The sequence below is a fragment of the Stegodyphus dumicola genome, chromosome 9 (assembly GCF_044657685.1).
Source record: "Stegodyphus dumicola isolate Sdum_Otavi_A_Nest chromosome 9, ASM4465768v1".
NCBI lineage: Eukaryota > Metazoa > Arthropoda > Arachnida > Araneae > Eresidae > Stegodyphus > Stegodyphus dumicola.
Window position 1 is genome coordinate 1,864,351 of NC_140776.1, and position 18,833 is coordinate 1,883,183.

Genomic DNA, 18,833 nt, shown 5'->3' on the forward strand with positions numbered 1-18,833 from the left:
CTTTATATTAAGAAAGCAATTTAAGTTATTAATGAATGAATAATTCGGCATACAAATAGAAAAAAATGTTACGTCCTATTCTCTTTCACACAACTTAATAATCGAAAATCAATGAAATAACTAAACGTAGGTGAAATCAAGGTGTGTAATAAAGTTATTATGTGTTAATAATTTTATATGTGGTTTTACATATATATTGTATGATTTACAACCTGAAAAATAGAAACAGCAAATTTTAAATTAAATGGAAAGAAAGAATACGTAAATATGATTATTAAATTATAGTACACAAATCGTTAGACTTCTAAAGTAACGTAATAAATAACATTACCCTTAGCGTTACACTTTATCTACATTTTATGTAAATATTATTGCTCTCATTTACCTTGTGACAACTATTTTGACGTTAGGAACATCTTAAATAGAGTCTTTTCAAAATTTTTGGAGCATTACGGTATGAATATTTATCATCCATTGCGTTGGCAAGTAACGGGTCCTGCAACAGCTGCCTTACACTGATGACTATACTAATAATAATACTGAAGATAAGGTCAAATCATTTGAGAATAAAATCAAAAGCACAGTGACTAGAATCTGTGAGCTCAGGAATTGAGAACGAAAAGAAAAAGAAAAACTGGAAATACAGAAAATAATTTGACAAAAAAAAAAAAAAAAAAAAAAAAAAAAACTAGCACAAGTTTACAAAGGAAACTTAAAATGGTATGCTGGACCAGGTTATTATAGTTTATAAAGTTCACAAGTAGAATCCTTTCGAACATATTCACAAACAAGGCCATGGATGACATTCGAATTCACAGGATGTAAATGAAACTTAGGATACTTATTATTTTTTTCTTTATTTAGAAACCGTTGGAATGCCAATAGATCACTTCGGGAGGATTTTATGCGATTATCCTCACAGTTAAGGGGCATGAGAAAGTGTAACGATCAGGAGTTACCTGTTCCCCTACATATGCAGATGTCGGAGTTCGCCATATTTCTTGAGTATAAATATATGAGGAAAGGTCCATGTACTGTTATTTAGTAATTTAATGAAGGATTCTAGTACACAGATGAGAAGCTTACACCGGGGATCTAATTGTATTGCGTCTTCCCTGCGGAGCATTATTCTACAAATCGTGCCAATATTTTTCAGCTAGTAGTTTTAGTTGGTATTTGAAATCTAAACAAGGCCGTGGATGACATTCGAATTTTGTAGTCTGAATTTAAAGCAAGAAGAGATTATGTAGGGAACTAATGGAGAGAATGGTAAGGATTCTTAATCGTTAAAATAGCTGCTTGGGAGTCAGATTTTATGGCAAATTCGTTGAGATTTTTGAGAATGGGTATTTCAATCGCTGCTTTCATAGCTAACAATTCAGCCTGGAAAACTCTATTATTATTATAAAGACGACCTTTCTATTTCATAATATTTGAAGGATCAATTTGAAAATAGACTGCTGAACCAGCTTTTCTTTCAATTTTTGATTCATCAGTATATACAATTGGAAATGAACTGATTGAATTTTTGTCAGAATTGTATTTTGCTGAAACGAAGCCCTGGATGAATAAGATTGGTATTCTCTTTTCATAGCTGGATGGCAGAAAGTTTTGGTTGGTTAAGTTGCAACTTGGTTAAGCTGAAGGGTTTTCTTGTAGGTGGTTTTCATTTCTGCACTAATTAATAGTGAAAGAGTACTAGCTAAAGTATATGAAGTTTTAAGATACGCTCGAATAATGCAAGAGCAAAATGCCTTTGAATTGAGTATAAGCATCTAATATTTCTCATCGTCATTGGTTGCGCCCAACTTACAGTTCTGTAATTTACCAATTTTGAGATAATTGTTTTTAGAAGAATCTGTGTCATTTGCGGATTTAAGTCCCAGTTATGCCAATGCATCCGTGGTAGGCAGTTACCTGTTGATGCTGTACGAAGTTTAATATTTCGTAGATGAGATATCCAGGAAATTTCTTGTCAGTTTTTGACACAAGGTACTTAACTGTATTCATAGAACTGAGTTTTTGAAAAACAACTATTCGAGGTAAGGCTCTGATTATGTTTTGCCCTGGTTTACGGATCACTAAGATTTGAGACTGTATGTGAGATTTACAGTTTCTTAATTTTGCAAAAGTGGTTAAATATCTGAAGTGTTTCAATATAATTATCCTGTAAAATGTCTCTGGTACGACCGTTTGTAATAAAAGCTATATCGTCTGCAAAAGCGACCGTTTTCGATTGGCGTAACCATGGATAGGCAATGACGTTGTTCCAGAGATTTGCACATGTAAGAGCCTTGGAGACATTCTCTGCATTGATTACGCACAATTTCAGTGTAGTTGTAAAGACTCATACTTTTCTATTTCTTGAATACTTAAGAGCAACTTCTAAGGGCACTTCAAGGAACGCAGAGATTGTAAAACTAAATCTTCTAACAATAGTAAATGATACCGATCTTTAACTATCTTCGTGTTTAATTTGCGGTAGTCTTATACATACTCTAGGGCTATCATCTTCATTTTTCTTAACTTGACTAGAATATTCGGAAGAATACGGTTCCTATGTTTAGCGCTTTAAATTCGATTAATGTGACAATATTTTTTTCAGATGTTGCAGTGTTGTTTTTTTAAGCATTTATTTCTGAGTTTTTCAACACCTGTGAGGGATTTATGATCGAAATTTCCTCAGAAAACATTTGATTCTTCGATGTTTCTTGGGGTAAAATTTGGATAAATGATTAAATCATTACAATTTTAACATTTAGATGTCTAAAACTTATTTGAATTTGTTGAGAAAATTTCTGTCATGTGAAGCTAAAAAATGTTGATTCACGACATTCAAACTTATATTTTGCAAAAACACAGAAGATCAAAAACTTTAACATGACATGTAGAGACATTAGGTATTTTTTGGAAGCAGGCATGTTGAAAAATTACCAACCGCCTTCGCCGAGAATCGAACCACGGACTTCTGGAATACCGGCCGAGCGTTCAGAACCACTACACCACGAAGACACGCTAGAAAAATGGGAGAAATACCTTATAGACATTTTGAATTTGTGTTTCGCTAAAATTCTAAAACAAGATTTTCTGGAAATAAATTTAGGACGATCGAAATCAAAATTGAACCGTGGGATTTTAAATCCTCTTGCATTGAATCTAAATTTCGTATAGTGATATCAAACTCATCATATGACTTTCTCAAAGCTAGACCATTTAAAGAATTTTTTACGCTTTGCAGGTTTAAATTATTATTCATATTAGAATCAATTACGATAGCTTTATGACCAAAAGCATATTTAAACAGCTTTACACAGTTGTCATAATTTCTGTCAATTAACTGAAAATCAGATACTACATTTAAAGTTCCTCCAGTTAAGTGTGTTTTTAAATAGGAAAAATTTTCAATTTTCGAAAGTGAATTATTTCTATATGTAATAATTTCAAATAAACTTCTGCATGAATCTTATTAGGATTCGCTATTTATATGATTCGTATTTCTATCTGAATAATTTCAAATTTTCGGGTCTTCTGAATAAGGTTTAATAATTAATTTAGGAAATTTAATTAAAAAGGCTAAATTTAAGCTGTCATTCGAAGTGCTTAACTTTTTTTCAGGTGTCATGAATTTAGCGAAATTTTCTTTCCGTTTCAATAAACGTTTAAGTTTGTTACTATAGCTGTTCTATTTTTCTTGGTAATCTCACTAGTGCTTCCTTCCCGCTCAATCAAGATTTCTGTGATTAAATGTTTAGTTTGAAGATTTTAATGCATTCATTTTTTTCAACTAAAACTCTTAAATATTTCACATGTAGCATTTTAATCTGTTAAGGCAACACTGCAGTTCTGTTAAGACATTCATCTGTTAAAGCAATTCTTGAAATTAGTTGTTTAGTTTTTTTTTTTTTTTTTGGGGGGGGGGGGTTTATTTTTAAATTTTATCTTTGGACACCAAGTTTTTTCCATACTTTAAAGAATTATATATTGAAAGCGAAAATTATAAAATGCTTACCTGTGTCCTCTTGAAAACTGATCATCTTTAATTATCAGTCAGCATCGTAGGAGCGCTACTCTACTCACAGCCCGTAGAGACAGAAACATGGACATAAGGGATAGGAAGTTATCCCACTTCTGACTCCAGAAATGCATAAGAAAAACATCACTAATCGATTTATTACTTAACTGCGATTTATTTACATGAACTGAAATTGGCTGAGAAAAGATAATCGTCACAACATTACACTTCTGCATTTATCATCGTCGCTCTTACCCTCATTAGATGGCTCTTTTTAGTTACATTATTCAATTAGTTACAGTTGCATGGCGATTTCCTACATGTATTTTGTACATGAGTTCGGGTTAAATGGCTGCCAATTTTCATAATAACTTTTCTTTTTTAATTTGTGCTATATGTAATTGCTGCTGTAATTTGAATAAAACGAAGGAACTCCCTTTAATTTTCTTTAGTGTCTATGATTTGAGTTATGAGAAAAAATGCTTCTTTTAAAACATAAGCATACAAATGCACTTGATAGTTAAGATTAATCACTATGAAACTTCCATATGTCAGTTTTGTTGATAAATGGATTTAAGCATAAATTTTACTTTAAATAAAGACATTAAGTAGGACGATTGAATAATTGCAGAATGCACAGCAATGCTTAAAATAATATTCTTAAAACTAGTTTCCTATTACAGAACATCTACGCGTAACTTAACAAAATACATCACCTTTCAATTTCACGATATTTTATTGATGAAGATAAATCGTATGGCATTTCATGAAGCTAGTTTATTTTGCATCTAAATCACGCCAGTTAATATTTATTTTTTTTTAATTTTATAATTCCGAATAAGGGATTATTTTGATCATTATTTGAGTTTTATTATTGCTGGTTTTGCTTAGAGCAAGCTATACTCCAGTAAAAATTAAAAATTCTGCACGTAGAAGTGCACGTTGATTTTTAATTCCAAAGTATTTTTTACAATTTTAAGCTGTTTATTTTATATGTAATTATCATGCATGTTTATTTTATGCAAGTTTTATATATTTTTATTTTCGATTGTAAAATTTTCAAATGCCTTTAAATGTTATTTAAATTTTTACTTATATTAGTTTAATACTAGTTAAACATACAATATTTGCATAAAGAATTAACATATTTTAATTCGATTTACGTATTATTCATAGATGTTGTTTCAGAAGCCATTTTATGCATGGGATTTCATAATGCTGCTTAACAATGATAGAGCTGAAATTAATTTGAAAAGATTGCAGAAGAGGGATTTTTTTCTTCTTTCACAATTAAGCTGTTTTATTTATATTATATATAATTTTTCGTTAAACTGTTTTATTTCTTTAGTTATGCTTACACATTTACAAGCATAAACTCCTTTACTATTAACAAATTGTAGAGTGTAAATATGGTATGCTCAGATCCTTTCATTAGAAGAGTTTTTAATACTATCTTACCTATTGTTATTTATTCTTCTGCTATGTAACTTCTAGTTGGCCGGAATATCGTCTTTTGCTATGTATATTATCCACATCGCTTCATAGAAAAAAGAAAATTATTCTCCATAAAGGTATACAACGTAAAAATTAGCACAATTAATATAATTTTTTGGGGATTTCAGTTCATCTTTTTCAAATCGCCATTGATACAGTTGGAATGAGTTCATTTATTTCGTAACTTCTGTAGCATAAATGTAAAATAAAGCAAAAATTGTTTTTACTTCATAAAAAATTTACTTTAATTACTTTAGTTTTATACAGAACAAATTTAATTTTATATCACACTAATTAATACTTGTATTTTATACTTTAATTTTATTCAGACCTTATATTTATCGATCAAATATGATAATTCGATTTTGTTTAATTGGTTAGGGAAAAGCAGGCAAGGATGGTCATGAGAATGTTTACGTAGCATATTTTGTAAGAAAAACTGGCCGGGGTAAAACAGGAAAGCACCCATATAATACGCTCCTTTCCCGAGATTTCGATTTGGATTGAATTACCACTGCTTAGTCTGCTTACCCATTCCGCCACTGGTTGGCAAATAAGTCTTCAATTTTTCTGAAGAACTTTATTACCGATTATTTTTACAATATAATTTCTATTTTAATAAAACTTTTAACGCAGAAAAAAATGTAATTAAATATTTATTGTATTACTTAAATAAAACAATTTTTATTTATCATCACTATTTTCTCTGTCAAAAATACTTTTTTCTCTGTTACTTGTATTAACGAATGTCTTTTATTTTATTTTTTTAAACTCTGATTATCAGTTACCTTAGAATTATCCAGAATGGTTAGTCTTCATTCCACAGCAAAATTTAAAATTTTAAGCCTTTTTTTTTTTTTTTTTTTTATAATAAGCAATTTTTTTGTCTTGACTTATCTCTTTACATTCTAAGAACAACAGAAAATGAAATTAGGATGTTGATTTGTTCATTCTATGACGCAATAAGTTCGGACATTCCAAGAATAACAGTAAATGAAACTAACTGCATTTATAGTTAACCAGGGAAATTAAATGTGGATATAAGTGGGCAAAAGCTGAAGCAAAATTCTGCGGGCAGTAATGAAATTGATAGCAAAAACTTTTCCCCGCAATATTCTTCAATGAACGGGTCAACGTTCAAAATATACGCAAACAGAAAAAAATGGAACACGGCAAACTTTATACAAAAACTGGAGAAAGAAATATATAATATGGTATATTTCCTTTAGGACATCCTTGATCAACCTCGTGATGTCTTTTGCTGTTCGACTTCTGTGTATTAGACCGCCGGAAACAAACTTTAAATACCTGCCGCTTTATACACATTCAGTTGAAGGACTCTGGAAATTGTTGCTATAGCTAAGTGGGTGGGGTAAGAGCTGCAATTCAGATTAAAGGTATACAGAAATAAATTAGTGATGTCATCAGCATAGTCTTCCTAAGAATGTTTACTCTATATAGTACATTATCAACTTCAGTGAACTTTATTGCGTTTGTTCCAGCAATAAATTTTAATGTTAGAAACAAAATGTACAGTTGTGTGAAGCTACAGCCACTTTTGCAAACAAATTAACATCGGTTATACTTTTCTGAATTCAGTTGAATTGTTATATAATGCACAGTTCTTTCTGGAAATTAAACGAAACCATGCGATAAAATATGTATTAAAGAAACCTAATTGCGGTAAGTTAAAAATAAATCAATTGATTCATATTCAACTATTTTTGCTGCTATTATGCTGAAATCAGGCTGCATCAAAGGGTAAACTAAGAGGTGCCATTCTGACCAAGAAGATGGCTATGAAAACATGATTAGTGGAAGTAGGACAAAATAATTTAGACAGAAAATGACAAAAGTGTCAAGAAGTCAATTCTTTTTAATTATCGTGTCTAGTGTTAAGAAAATATTGCTACTTTAGGTATGGTGTTTGAAAACGATGCCTATTGATCCGTTCCAACGTTGAATGTTGACAATCACAGTCATGCATTTCTAGCTTTTCATATCTAAGTTGTATCTGTCATACCCCTTTTAGTTATTAACCCCATGCAAGTGCCTCATTAGCCTCGTCCATGCCCCTTTTATGTGTTAATTTATTAGTAAATGAAATTGACATTCGAGTTTAGGACTAAGAACTATTTAACACAGTCATTTTGTTTGTAAATATATATATAAAAGCAGCAAATCATCAGCTTGCAAATTATTATTTTTCGTAAACTGTATCAGATGTATTAGTATTTATAAACAGTTGTCTCTTTCAGGTGACATTTTTAACCTCACCAGCGCATGAGGTGGGACGGCAAAGGAAGAGGGTGTCTCAGAAGCCCACCAATCGCTTCGGGCATATCCAGCCACAGAGGTCGGGAGTTTGAAGACTGACAGAAGAGGGAATTATTCCGTCGTGAATGTTGAACCTGCTGTGTTTTGGGTTTGTGGTTGGAAATTCGTGGCACTATACTGGCCACGCCTTACCAGGTGAGTAACAACTCCAGTCGTGTTACTGACTCTTTGCTATGCTTTCTACACTTGTAAAAACAAAACGAAGAATGTACTATTTATCATTTTCTATGTGTGTCATCGAAACAAATGCCAAAACCATAGAAATTTTCGAATTTTTAAAAAGTCCTGTAATTTATTGATATTTTGAAAATATATCCGTTGTGTGGAGTTGAATTTGTTTGAAACCGAGAGCGAGAAGTAAGAATGCATATAAAATTGCATGTAAGAGGGATTTCTTCCCCCCCCCCCGAAGCAGTAGAATTTATTAATTAATAATGATTGTAATTTAGCACATATGTGGGTAAGTAATCGCAGCTTCAATGAAAAGTAGAAGAAGAAGATGCGATCAGAATTAAGCCAAAATCTCTCCAAGCGCAAACCCTATATAACGCAATGCCATTTCGGGGATTTAGCATTTTATGGTCTTGAATACCCTTTTATCTGCCTCTTTTTATTTTAGTCGAAACTGAATGGTATAGTTAGCGAAAATTTTATTTCGTCAATATAGAATTGTGATGCATTTGCAGGGTAGTTAGAACTACTGTGGTCTAGTGAGAGTGTAATATTTAGCTCTTAAGAACATTCATATTCTACTGTTAATTTGTATTTTCCGAATTCTAAATATATTCTCCGCGTTTTTTCATTTTCCTAACATTTCCATACTTTTTCTTTTCTTTTTCTAAATCAAATATTCTGAACTAATGCTGCACATGACAGAGGTTATTTTTTTACTTCCTTGTACGAAGTAAAAAGGAAGTATTGTAATCGCGAAAAGTTTCAGGCAGCATATTTCAACTAAAATATCACATTTTGACTCCTTTCAAATGCAATTTAACGATGTATTTCCGTGATATCTGTATGTAAGGACAGAACAAAACACTCTTTTCCTCCAAAAAAAAATTATAAAACTGCTTTAAAATGAATTCTGAAGAGAATTTTTCGTGGCGTCTGTACGAACGTATGTACGTACGTATCTCGCATAACTCAAAAACGAGTAGCCTCAGAACGTTGAAATTTTGTATATAGGACTGCTATAACATGTAGATGTGCACCTCGTATTTTGGTTGCAATCGGCCGCACCAAACGTATATAAATATATTTATATATATATCCACTCTGTTACCCGGCTCAGTGATCTCAGTTTCTTTACTCTTATGTGTTTGTAAATTGTAAATTTTTTTGCTTTAAAAATGATTGAATAATGTTGTTTTTATCTTCCAGTTAAGGTTTTTATGCCTTTAGTAAATCTGTATGCAATATTTTTAGAATTATCAACAATTTTAAAATTGTTTAAGTGCCACTAGGCCTAATAATGTTTTTGATGGCGGCTATTGCTCTTGTTTACATTTGAAACAGCAGGATAGCGGATTTGTTGCCAATCTAGAGAAACTTAGCTTCGCAACAACAAAGATAACGCCTTCATTTATTATTTAAATCATGCTTAACCCTTTCTGAAATTTTTTCGAAGAAATAAGCGTTTAAGATTTACTTCGTAATTTTTAATACAGATATTTTGAGTTTTTATGTATTTTTGCCTTGTCGCGAAGTGAAAACTGAATTAATTGAATGAGAAATACTCAATCGTCTGTGAAAAACTGTTTCTTTTTTGTTTTGTTAGCTTAATTTCTTTTATACATCGTTCTAGCTTTGTTATAGTATTTGAATAGAACATGTGGCAACGATTAAATAATTCTTTAAATGATATACATTTTGTGCATTCTGAGTTATAATATGAACGAAATATAATACTGTTAAGTAAACCTAGCGCCAGAGTGTCGCTATGGTAAACAAATAGAGTGAAATTTAAAGATTGCATTTATTCTATTGTGGTTTATGCGCTGTCGACGAAGTAGGTTTAATTCAATCTAATAAGTTTAAATGAAATGAAAGAAAAATGCGTATAATTTAATATTCCGTACAAGGAAGTCATGTGGTGTACACATCATATTTTTTTTCTTTTTCTCTTCGTGAAAATGACTGACGAAGGAAAATGAAATTTAGCTGAAATTCAGACATTTCAAATATCTTCTAAATAACTGTTAATTCAATTCAAAGCATTTATAGAGATAAAATGCCTTCAATAATTTAAATTCCTGTTTCAAACGACTCTTTATCAGAACTTTTGAAAATTTTGCTTGCCAGAATTGGACAAATCTGCAAAACAACCCTCAATTAGCTATTTAACGTATTGAAGTTAATTTTCATTCGGGTTAAAGGCTGACAAATCTTAGCAAAATATATATTTGTAGATAATTATACCGACAATAATTCTGCATGTATGGCAAGGATCTTTTGATTGCTATTGTCATAAGTTTAATATATTTTGATTTATTGGCAAATGAATCAATATTAATAAATATTGTCAGCAATATACCCTTAAATAAAAAATAAACTTATTGATGGCTAACAGTACCACTTGTAACGAACTGACTCAAAGCAAGGACGAAGCCTATTTAATTTATTTCTAAGTAATATGAAAATAATTTGCGAGATAATGTTCGTTTGTTCTCATCGGGGGGGGGGGACTGATGATTAACAAAGTTTGCTAAAGTTCCTGTCCGTTAGTTGGACGTTAAGATCTCAGAGGGAGTTTTTGGCTGGATTTCAGGGTAAAGTTCTTGTGTGAGACAAGCTGCCTTGTTATCTCTCATGGCCACCGAAGGATGTTTCAGAAAAGTTGATCTCTAATTTGGTAGTCGAAAATCCAACTACCAGTTCCTAGATCTCTCCGCAGAGGTATAAAAATGTTCTTGGTAGAGCTGTAAACGCAAAAGAGAAAGTTGTTTCTCTTCTTCACTAAAACTAATTAACTCTTTCTCCGGAGCTTCATTCACTATCAAGATTTCCTGAGCATGTCTGAAAGACTTTCTGCATTCTCATTTGCCCGAAGTTTTCAGAGCGTTTATCGAATGGCGAGAGCACCCTGATTGTTTGTGAGTACTATAATGTTGACAGAAAATTTCCATGAGAATTCTCATGCTCCGACATTCATTTCCTGAAAAAATTTCCGTCAGAATTCTCATGCTCCGACTTGGTACGTGATACTTGGTGATCGGTGACAGGCAGTCGGCACTACATCTACACTGGTGTGCAAAAATTAAGGACGAAGTCGAAAAATTAGCATATCAGCTGAACGAAGAGGCAGAGCGGACAGAAAAACCAATCAGGAGATTAAGTAAGGTGATGTACGGTAGCACATGCGCAGATATGCAGGTAGACGTAATGGGGGAGTGTCTGAGTAGTATAAAGCATGTTGTCGGTGTAAGATCAGTATTTCTGGCAAAGAGATTGCACGCCGTATAGCAGTTAAAATCACACCGAGTTGCTACCTCAGTGAGAAATGGCGAATAATCAATCTGTTAGACGACATCTGGATGCTTTTACCCGAGGTCGAATCATTGGGAAGTTGGAGGAAGGCCGCAGTGTGACAAGTGTGGCTGCAGAGTTCGGAATTGCTCACAGCATCGTTTCACGACTTGGAGACAATTTCAAGACTGGACGACCGATATCGCGTTTTACCGTGGCCAGAAGACTGCACGGTGGTGGTCTATTTGCATGACGCCCTGTACGGTGTGTACCTCTAACGCCTGCCCATCGGAGAAGGCGTTCTCTGTGGTGCCGGGAACACCGGAATTGGAGACACAATGAATGGGGACGAGTACTCTTTACAGATGAGAGCAGATTCAGTCTGAGTAGCGATTCTCATCGCATACTCATCTGGAGAGAGCGGGGAAGCCGCAATCATCCCTCGAACATCATTGAAAGGGACAGGTATGGAGGTGGCGGTGTTCTCGTTTGGAGAAGCATCATGCTTGGTAGTCGTACAGACCTTCACATCTTCGACGCAGGTTCAGTCAACGGGACCCTTTATTGTAACGAGATTCTTCATCCATATGTGCGTCTTTTTAGAGGCGCTATGGGTCTGCAGTTCCTTTTCATGGACGACAATGCACCATGTCATCGCTCAGTAGCTGCCAAACAGCTCTTAGAGAGTGAGGATATTGAACGTATGGATTGGCCGGCATGATCTCCGGATCTCAATCCCATCGAGCATGTATGGGATTTTCTAGGCAGACGCTTGGCAGCTCGTACCTTACCACCAGTAACGATTCCGGAGCTTCGATTGGCGCTGCAAGACGAATGGGAAGCAATGCCTCAACAACTCATTGACACCCTCATTCTCAGCATGGGCAGACGCTGTGAAACCTGCCTAGCAGTCAGGGAAGATCATATCCCCTATTAAAGACCGGATGTTTCTTGCTGGACAGCCATCACAGGGATGTTTCTGCCTTCAGTCGCATTGCGCTCCATGCTACTTTTTCAATAAAACTTCTTTTTATCCCTCTGATTTCTCTTTTATTAAGTGTTGCTTACATTACTCATGTCCTTACATATTGGGGATCTTACGGTATTAAATGTGTTGATTTGGAAAGCTTTTGTACAAAGTTATATTGAAAAAACCGTCTCGTCCTTAATTTTTGCACACCAGTGTATTAACAGATGCGTAAAGATTTTGAGCGAAGAAATCCCTCGTTTCAGTTTTTCTGAGGAACGAAACAATGTCTCCTTCGGCACACCATGAAAGGAAACAAAGACATGAGAATGGTACGCGTTTACAGGGTACTTTCAGCTTTTCCGAGAATTGCTAAATGGTCGTTAGAAAGTAACTTTTCCAAGAATTTCGAGGTGGGCGAAAGTAGAAGTAACTGAAGAGGTTACAACTATATCCCTACCCCTTCGAAGAACTTTTCACTAAACGAAGGAAACGTTCAACAGCACTGTTTCAAAAATTAAAAAAATATATACATATGAAACTTTAAATTGCGTCCAAAGGAGCGTTTTTTTAATATTTTGGGTGTTACCTTTATTTATTAAATATCATGCTCTTCGCACTTAAGCCATAAAATTCATTTTAACAGCGATATCGCAAAATGATTTTAAAATGAGCATATCTTTAGAATTTTCAATACATAATCTTGCGCGCTGGAGATAATTTTTTTTAGTACAGTGTTGCCATTGCTTGCTTTGAAATCGTTCAATCTGTTAATCCAAAATTTCTTGAAAGTTTTATAAAATATGAAATAGATAATAAAACAAATTCGAAATTTGGGCTTCCAGATGCTCATATTCGGGTGGAAATGTATGTTATTCAAAATTTGATGGCTGTAGCTACCGTTGTTTTATCACAATTCGAGAAACATTCATCTCTTTATGCAGATTGTTCATTATTTAATTTCTTTAAATATAATACAAGGCTGTTATATTTGGTGGCAAAAAATTGAAAAGTGAACCGACATTTATAGTGAACCAAGGCAAAATGCCAAAACGAAATTAATAGTCCTTCTGGGCAAATTGCCTTTGGACCTTTTAAAAAAAAAAAAAAAAAAAAAAAAAAAAAACCACTTTTATATGCTATGCGCTATAGTTGTACTCAATCATAATAATGTCAATAATAGAAAGTTTACACATAAGTAAATGACACTTTACCAAATAGCATAACCAAATACCAGCATAAGTAAATGACACATTAGCAAATTCAATAATATATATATATAATGGAAGAAAGGCAAACTAACTAAACTTAAAAGGACCTGTGAGGTCAAGAATTTTGCGCATAGATCTGCAAAATTTTAAATAATATTAAAAAGTAAATTCTTCAAGCTATTGTCTATGAGCTAAAGTGATACTGCGGTTCCTTTGCAAAGTAGTTTAAATAAGTAAAGATCCCATTGTAATTCATAAAGTAAAAACACAATATGTATGAAATACTAATAAAGAAAATTAGAAAAAAAGGTGAAAGCTTAACTTGATTCAAACTTAAAAGTTAATATGCATGTAGAATAAACTCTAGACTATCACAAAACATATTAAAAAAAATACTACAAAAACATGATGTTAAAAAACAATTACAAAGCAGCGGTAAATGGAAAATTAACTAATTCGGATATCACCATGGACTTTTCAAGGGAAATGCATGGTGAACCTCGAGCTCTGCTAATTCCATAATGCGTTTCGTCAAACAGGAAACAGGATTGATTGAAAAAAAAAATTAAATATTAAAGAGATCCAAATATTAAGTAAAAGCAAGTCTCAATTTCTCTGTTTCATTTCCCGACGTGTCCTCTGTTAACAAGTACATGAGAAATACTTAACTTGTGTAAGGAAAACTATACAAGCAAGCGGCAAAATTACAGAATTAAAATAAATAGCGAAATGCTATTACTCAACATATTCAAAAATTTGTTATGGGCAAACCTTCTTAGTCTGAAGAGTTATAACTTTAAAAAGGAAGTAACAGAAATTATTTTTTAATAAAGATAATAAATGATTCAAACTGGGTCAATTTATGACCAAAATTTAAAACAACGAAATGATGAAATTTAAAAACATACCTTAATTCAAGACTTCTTTCTGCGAGAAGCTATTTGCAAAAAATGGCAGAAAGGGGTCGTTGTAAGAAGCAAGAGTAAAGAGTGAAAAAAGATAAGAATTAAATTCACCAATTAGGTGAGACGACGCAAAAGGAAAAAACAAATGTCAGGAAGCAATGTCCAATGAAACGTAATTAACTGAGGGGGACCTGAGTCCAAAAATTTGGGGGGGGGGGTTAGATGGTAGTTTTTTTCAAAATGACGTCTGTCCTTTTCGATGTCAATTCTAGAATGGTCTGGAAAAAGTGAATTCAAAATGGCTAAGTCATACAACTGGTAAGATTGGCCAGACAGCAGTTGAAATTGGAAAAATACAGTAATTTGTTAGTAAATGTCGTTATTCTTCAAACTGGAGGGCTTCCAAGCTTCTTTGAAAGGAAAAGGGCTCATAAAATTTAATTAAAAGGGTAGATTTGGCCAGAAAAAGACTTACATATTATATCTATAATATTATTTTACATATTATACATATTAAGAACAAGGTTTGAAATATATATATGCGTACACTGCGGGGGGTAAAAAAATTCCGACAGTTCTATATCTCCCGTTCTATGTATTAGATTTATATGTAACATTGTTTAATATAGGCATTTGGACACACGATCGGACTTTTTCTAAAATAACATGCCAATGTTTTTCCATATTTCGATTCTACGACTCAAATTACACCAAACTGCCATGTTTTGTAAAAATCGCAAGAGTAGTTTTTAAAAAATTGGCTCTCAAAATTTTAGCTCCTCAATGTTACTTGAATTTGGTATATATTACTTAATCTCTCTTTTTAAATTAAAGTTATTCGATTCTTCCTTTCACATTTCTAAATTTAGGTTAATTCTAAATACAATTCGCCCATTTTTTTATTTATTTTAAAAATTTGTATTTTTAAATCATTTTTATAAATTTTTTGAAAAAAAAAATTAATTATAACCTATAAAATTTTTACCATCATTTTAAAGTAGACGTATACCTGCAAAACATTTAGAGTTTTTATTCAAAATTTCCGAAGATATACGTGAATTTATATACTGGCGTGTTTTGAAATTTGGCATATTTGTTGAAAGCGATAAAAACATCAAATGTGGTTTAGGCACTTTGCTAAAATTATTTGGAAGTAGGAACGATGTGATTTTTTTGCCGCTGATGCACAATCTAAAAAGGGAAAGGAAATTAGGTTAACATATATATTAAGAAGTTTGCCAAGTGAATTTTTCTTGGCGCAAGCTGCAAAAAATGCGCCAAGATAAATTTTTGAATTTCTCCATAAATTTCGAACCAAATTTTACAAAATTTAATATTTTGTGTCAAAATACCTATATTAGAATAATGGTATATATAAATTTAATATGTATCCTAATTCGCGCTTTCGAGACATGAAAAAGTGCAATTTGAATTTCGTCTATCAGCCTAGTAGAACGGGAGATATAGAACAGTCACATTTTCATTTTTTGCGCAGTATACATCACAATATATGCTAAACGGAGGAACCACAATAACTCATATCCTTAAGTAACAATTATTCTCAAGTAACAATTATACATAATAAAAATGCATATTCAATACAGGAATGAAAATTATCACACTCTTACACGTTTCGTTCGTTTCGAGACGATTAACCCCATTGGCATCATTTACTCAGCTTGCCTGGGGAGCATATGACCTAGTTTTAAGGTTGTAACATTACAACTATAACACATATAACACTAAGGAAAACATTATATACTACATAATTCTGATATGACCAGCACATAATACGCAAATACGAAAGGCTGCAGAAAACAAGTTCTCAGCTCTTAATGAGACCTAACTCAAAGGTAACCTCGATCTCCTAAATACTTCTTCGCACCTCCGAGCCTTCATTATTTCTGTGGTTTTGTCACCTACGGTTAAACTTTTATTCCTATTCTGGAAATTGCTTTACCTATTATCTGTTCGGTTTCGATGTTTAGTTTTTCAATTTCATGAGAATGCAGTTTGAACGAAAACCCTGGCGGTCTTCTAGCACACCTTATCTTCCAAACTTTCTTTTTCTCGATTCCAGAAAAAAAAAAAAAAAAAAATCGTTCTTACCGACCAGCGTCCTTTTTTCAGCAAAGTTCGGCTTTCTTCGTAAGTCTAATGGAGCACATTCACGTCGTAGCTTAATGACCTCTTTTGTCATCGTGTTTTGTCCACTGCTTGACCAGTTTTTCAAACCTACCTCCATGGTCCGAACGGTGTTACCACCATGGTGCAGACACTTCATTTCTTTCTTTGCCTCGAGCGTTAGCTAACCCGATGGTGAAACTTCCCTTTATCATCTGTGTGGGTTCCCTGACTTTTAGAGGTGTTTCGCTTCTCTTCTTTTGCTCCATAGAGGTGTTTCGCGTCTCTTCTTTTGCTCGGGTTAAAAAGCTGCGTTCCAGCGGGACGACTTCTCTTGTGCGGAAATTACTATATTATCTGTACTAAAGCGCATTTATCACGCTCAGTTAACTGAGCTGTTCGATTATGCAGCAAAGAGTATTTTTTATTATAGGTCTCCGCTAATTACTACTGCTTTGGTAATCACCTTTCCAAAATTCTTTCCTTCGAGTTCTATTTGTGCGAGAGGCAGCCAATTCTGTTGCGGTTCCAAAGGTTGTTGATCAAGATGATCTCTCTTAAAGACATCGGATGCGTTACTTGATCCCTCCCAGTCAGGTCAAAAAAGAACCAGTATCTACGTATATACATTTTAATCTTTTGATCACTTTCACAGTATTAGTAATATATGAGTCAAGGCACCTGTTGGAGGCACCCAAAATATCCAAATTGTTTGCTACTTGGATAGTTTCTCTCGTAGGCTTTTATTCGCGGGTATTGAGGTCGGAGGTGTTTCTATAATCTTCATTTATAGCATTTTTCAAGGAGATTTGAATTCTACTTCTCAGCAATCTTCTCTTTTGAAATCTTGTCATCGCCATGTATTCGATCTGCAAATCTCCTTTCCTTAAATAAGAATTATATTCGGTGCTTTTAACAAAACCTGCAGGTTTTTTATGGACTTTCGCACTGCTTGATGTTGGTATAATTTCTCGATTGGTTCAGCGGAAAATATAATTTTCGGCTACTTCTGCACAAATGTTCGCGAATTTCGCCGTTCATGCAGCGTTTAATTTGGTCTGTCAATATTAAGTCTTTCATTGAATCAAAATCGTGTACTTCCATTGATATCCCTAGTGTAATTATCAAGCTTCTCTTCGGCCCCGTAGAATAGTAGAAACAATGACTATCGGCAGTACAGTCATCAAGTGCGACACCCTGTCTCCTTCGTCTAAGTTCGCTTTGCGTTCTCTGTCATTGTTGGAGTTTGTCAGCTGCAATAGTTCTACTTCAAACTCCCTTTTTTTATGCTTCTTGAAGCCTAGGCTGTTCGATCTAAGTTTCAGTAATCGACTCTAGCATTGTTTAGACAAATTTGTCTTCATGTAGAGGATTCTGTACAATGAGGTTTTGAAGGTCTTGTATTTTTGAATGAAGGGGGGATTTCTAAATGTATTTCTGCAGACAGATATGGGGGATCTTGATTTTAACCTTCTCGAGACATAGCATTTTGCAAACTCCAAAAATTTTACGATTGTACAATAAAGTACAGAATAATGCAATTTGGTAAAGGTATTAGTTTGCCTACTATGGAAATTTTCACAGTTGAAAAATAATAACACTAATACAAAATAACAATGCAATTTATGATATGCATGACCCAGAATACGTGGAATTAACAAACAATTTAAAGAAATTAAGCAATTCTTAAATGACCTATTTCATCTCAAACAGTTAACAATACTCAATTAAATATGAAAATTTAATAAAATGGTTATTGACAAAAAAATGTAGAAATAACGCATATTCTCTTTAAAGTAGAAAATTTTGCTTTAAAATTCTGCTGATCAAAACCATTTAGAGTTATCAGTAACTTATAAAATAAGACATATATTTCACAAGGCAATTTCCCATAGCAAAATAAATATTGCCACTGCAAAGGTTAATGCCCAAACTGACTAACCTTGTTTTTCAGACAAGTTAGCCACAAGTCTTTTTTTTTTTTTATTGCAGAAGGCGCTTGATCACAATTATTGCGCTTTCTGATTTCAGCCCAAAAGAGACGTTAGTCTTGAATGGGATATTACTCATATCTGTGAAATAACTGTTACTTTCAGCAGACGTCTGGGCCGGAGGCCCTATCCCCATATAGGTGCTGGATCATTTTTCAAACTTTGAAGAAGGATACTAGTCTAGAATCGGTATTTTTCGTTAAATTAACTATAAACGGCTTACCACTTTTCTAACTGTTGCTACCAAATAGTATCACAATTCTTATATTTAAAGATATTAAATAATGAAAAATCTGCATAAATGTATGCATGTTTCTCTCATTGTGA

The 18,833-nt window shown here is 33.2% G+C and overlaps 1 protein-coding gene across 2 annotated transcripts in view; it reads left to right on the forward strand.

Moving 5' to 3' along the window:
- The window catches only part of LOC118189166 (thyroid hormone receptor beta-like), a 492,136-nt gene that overhangs the window by 386,416 nt on the left and 86,887 nt on the right, over positions 1-18,833 (forward strand). For both annotated transcript variants that reach the window (XM_085823171.1, XM_085823170.1), the window contains one exon: positions 7,765-7,978. In XM_085823171.1, coding sequence (XP_085679297.1) covers positions 7,909-7,978 — 70 coding nt within the window. In that variant the 5' untranslated portion in view covers positions 7,765-7,908. The remainder of the gene's footprint in view (positions 1-7,764; positions 7,979-18,833) is intronic.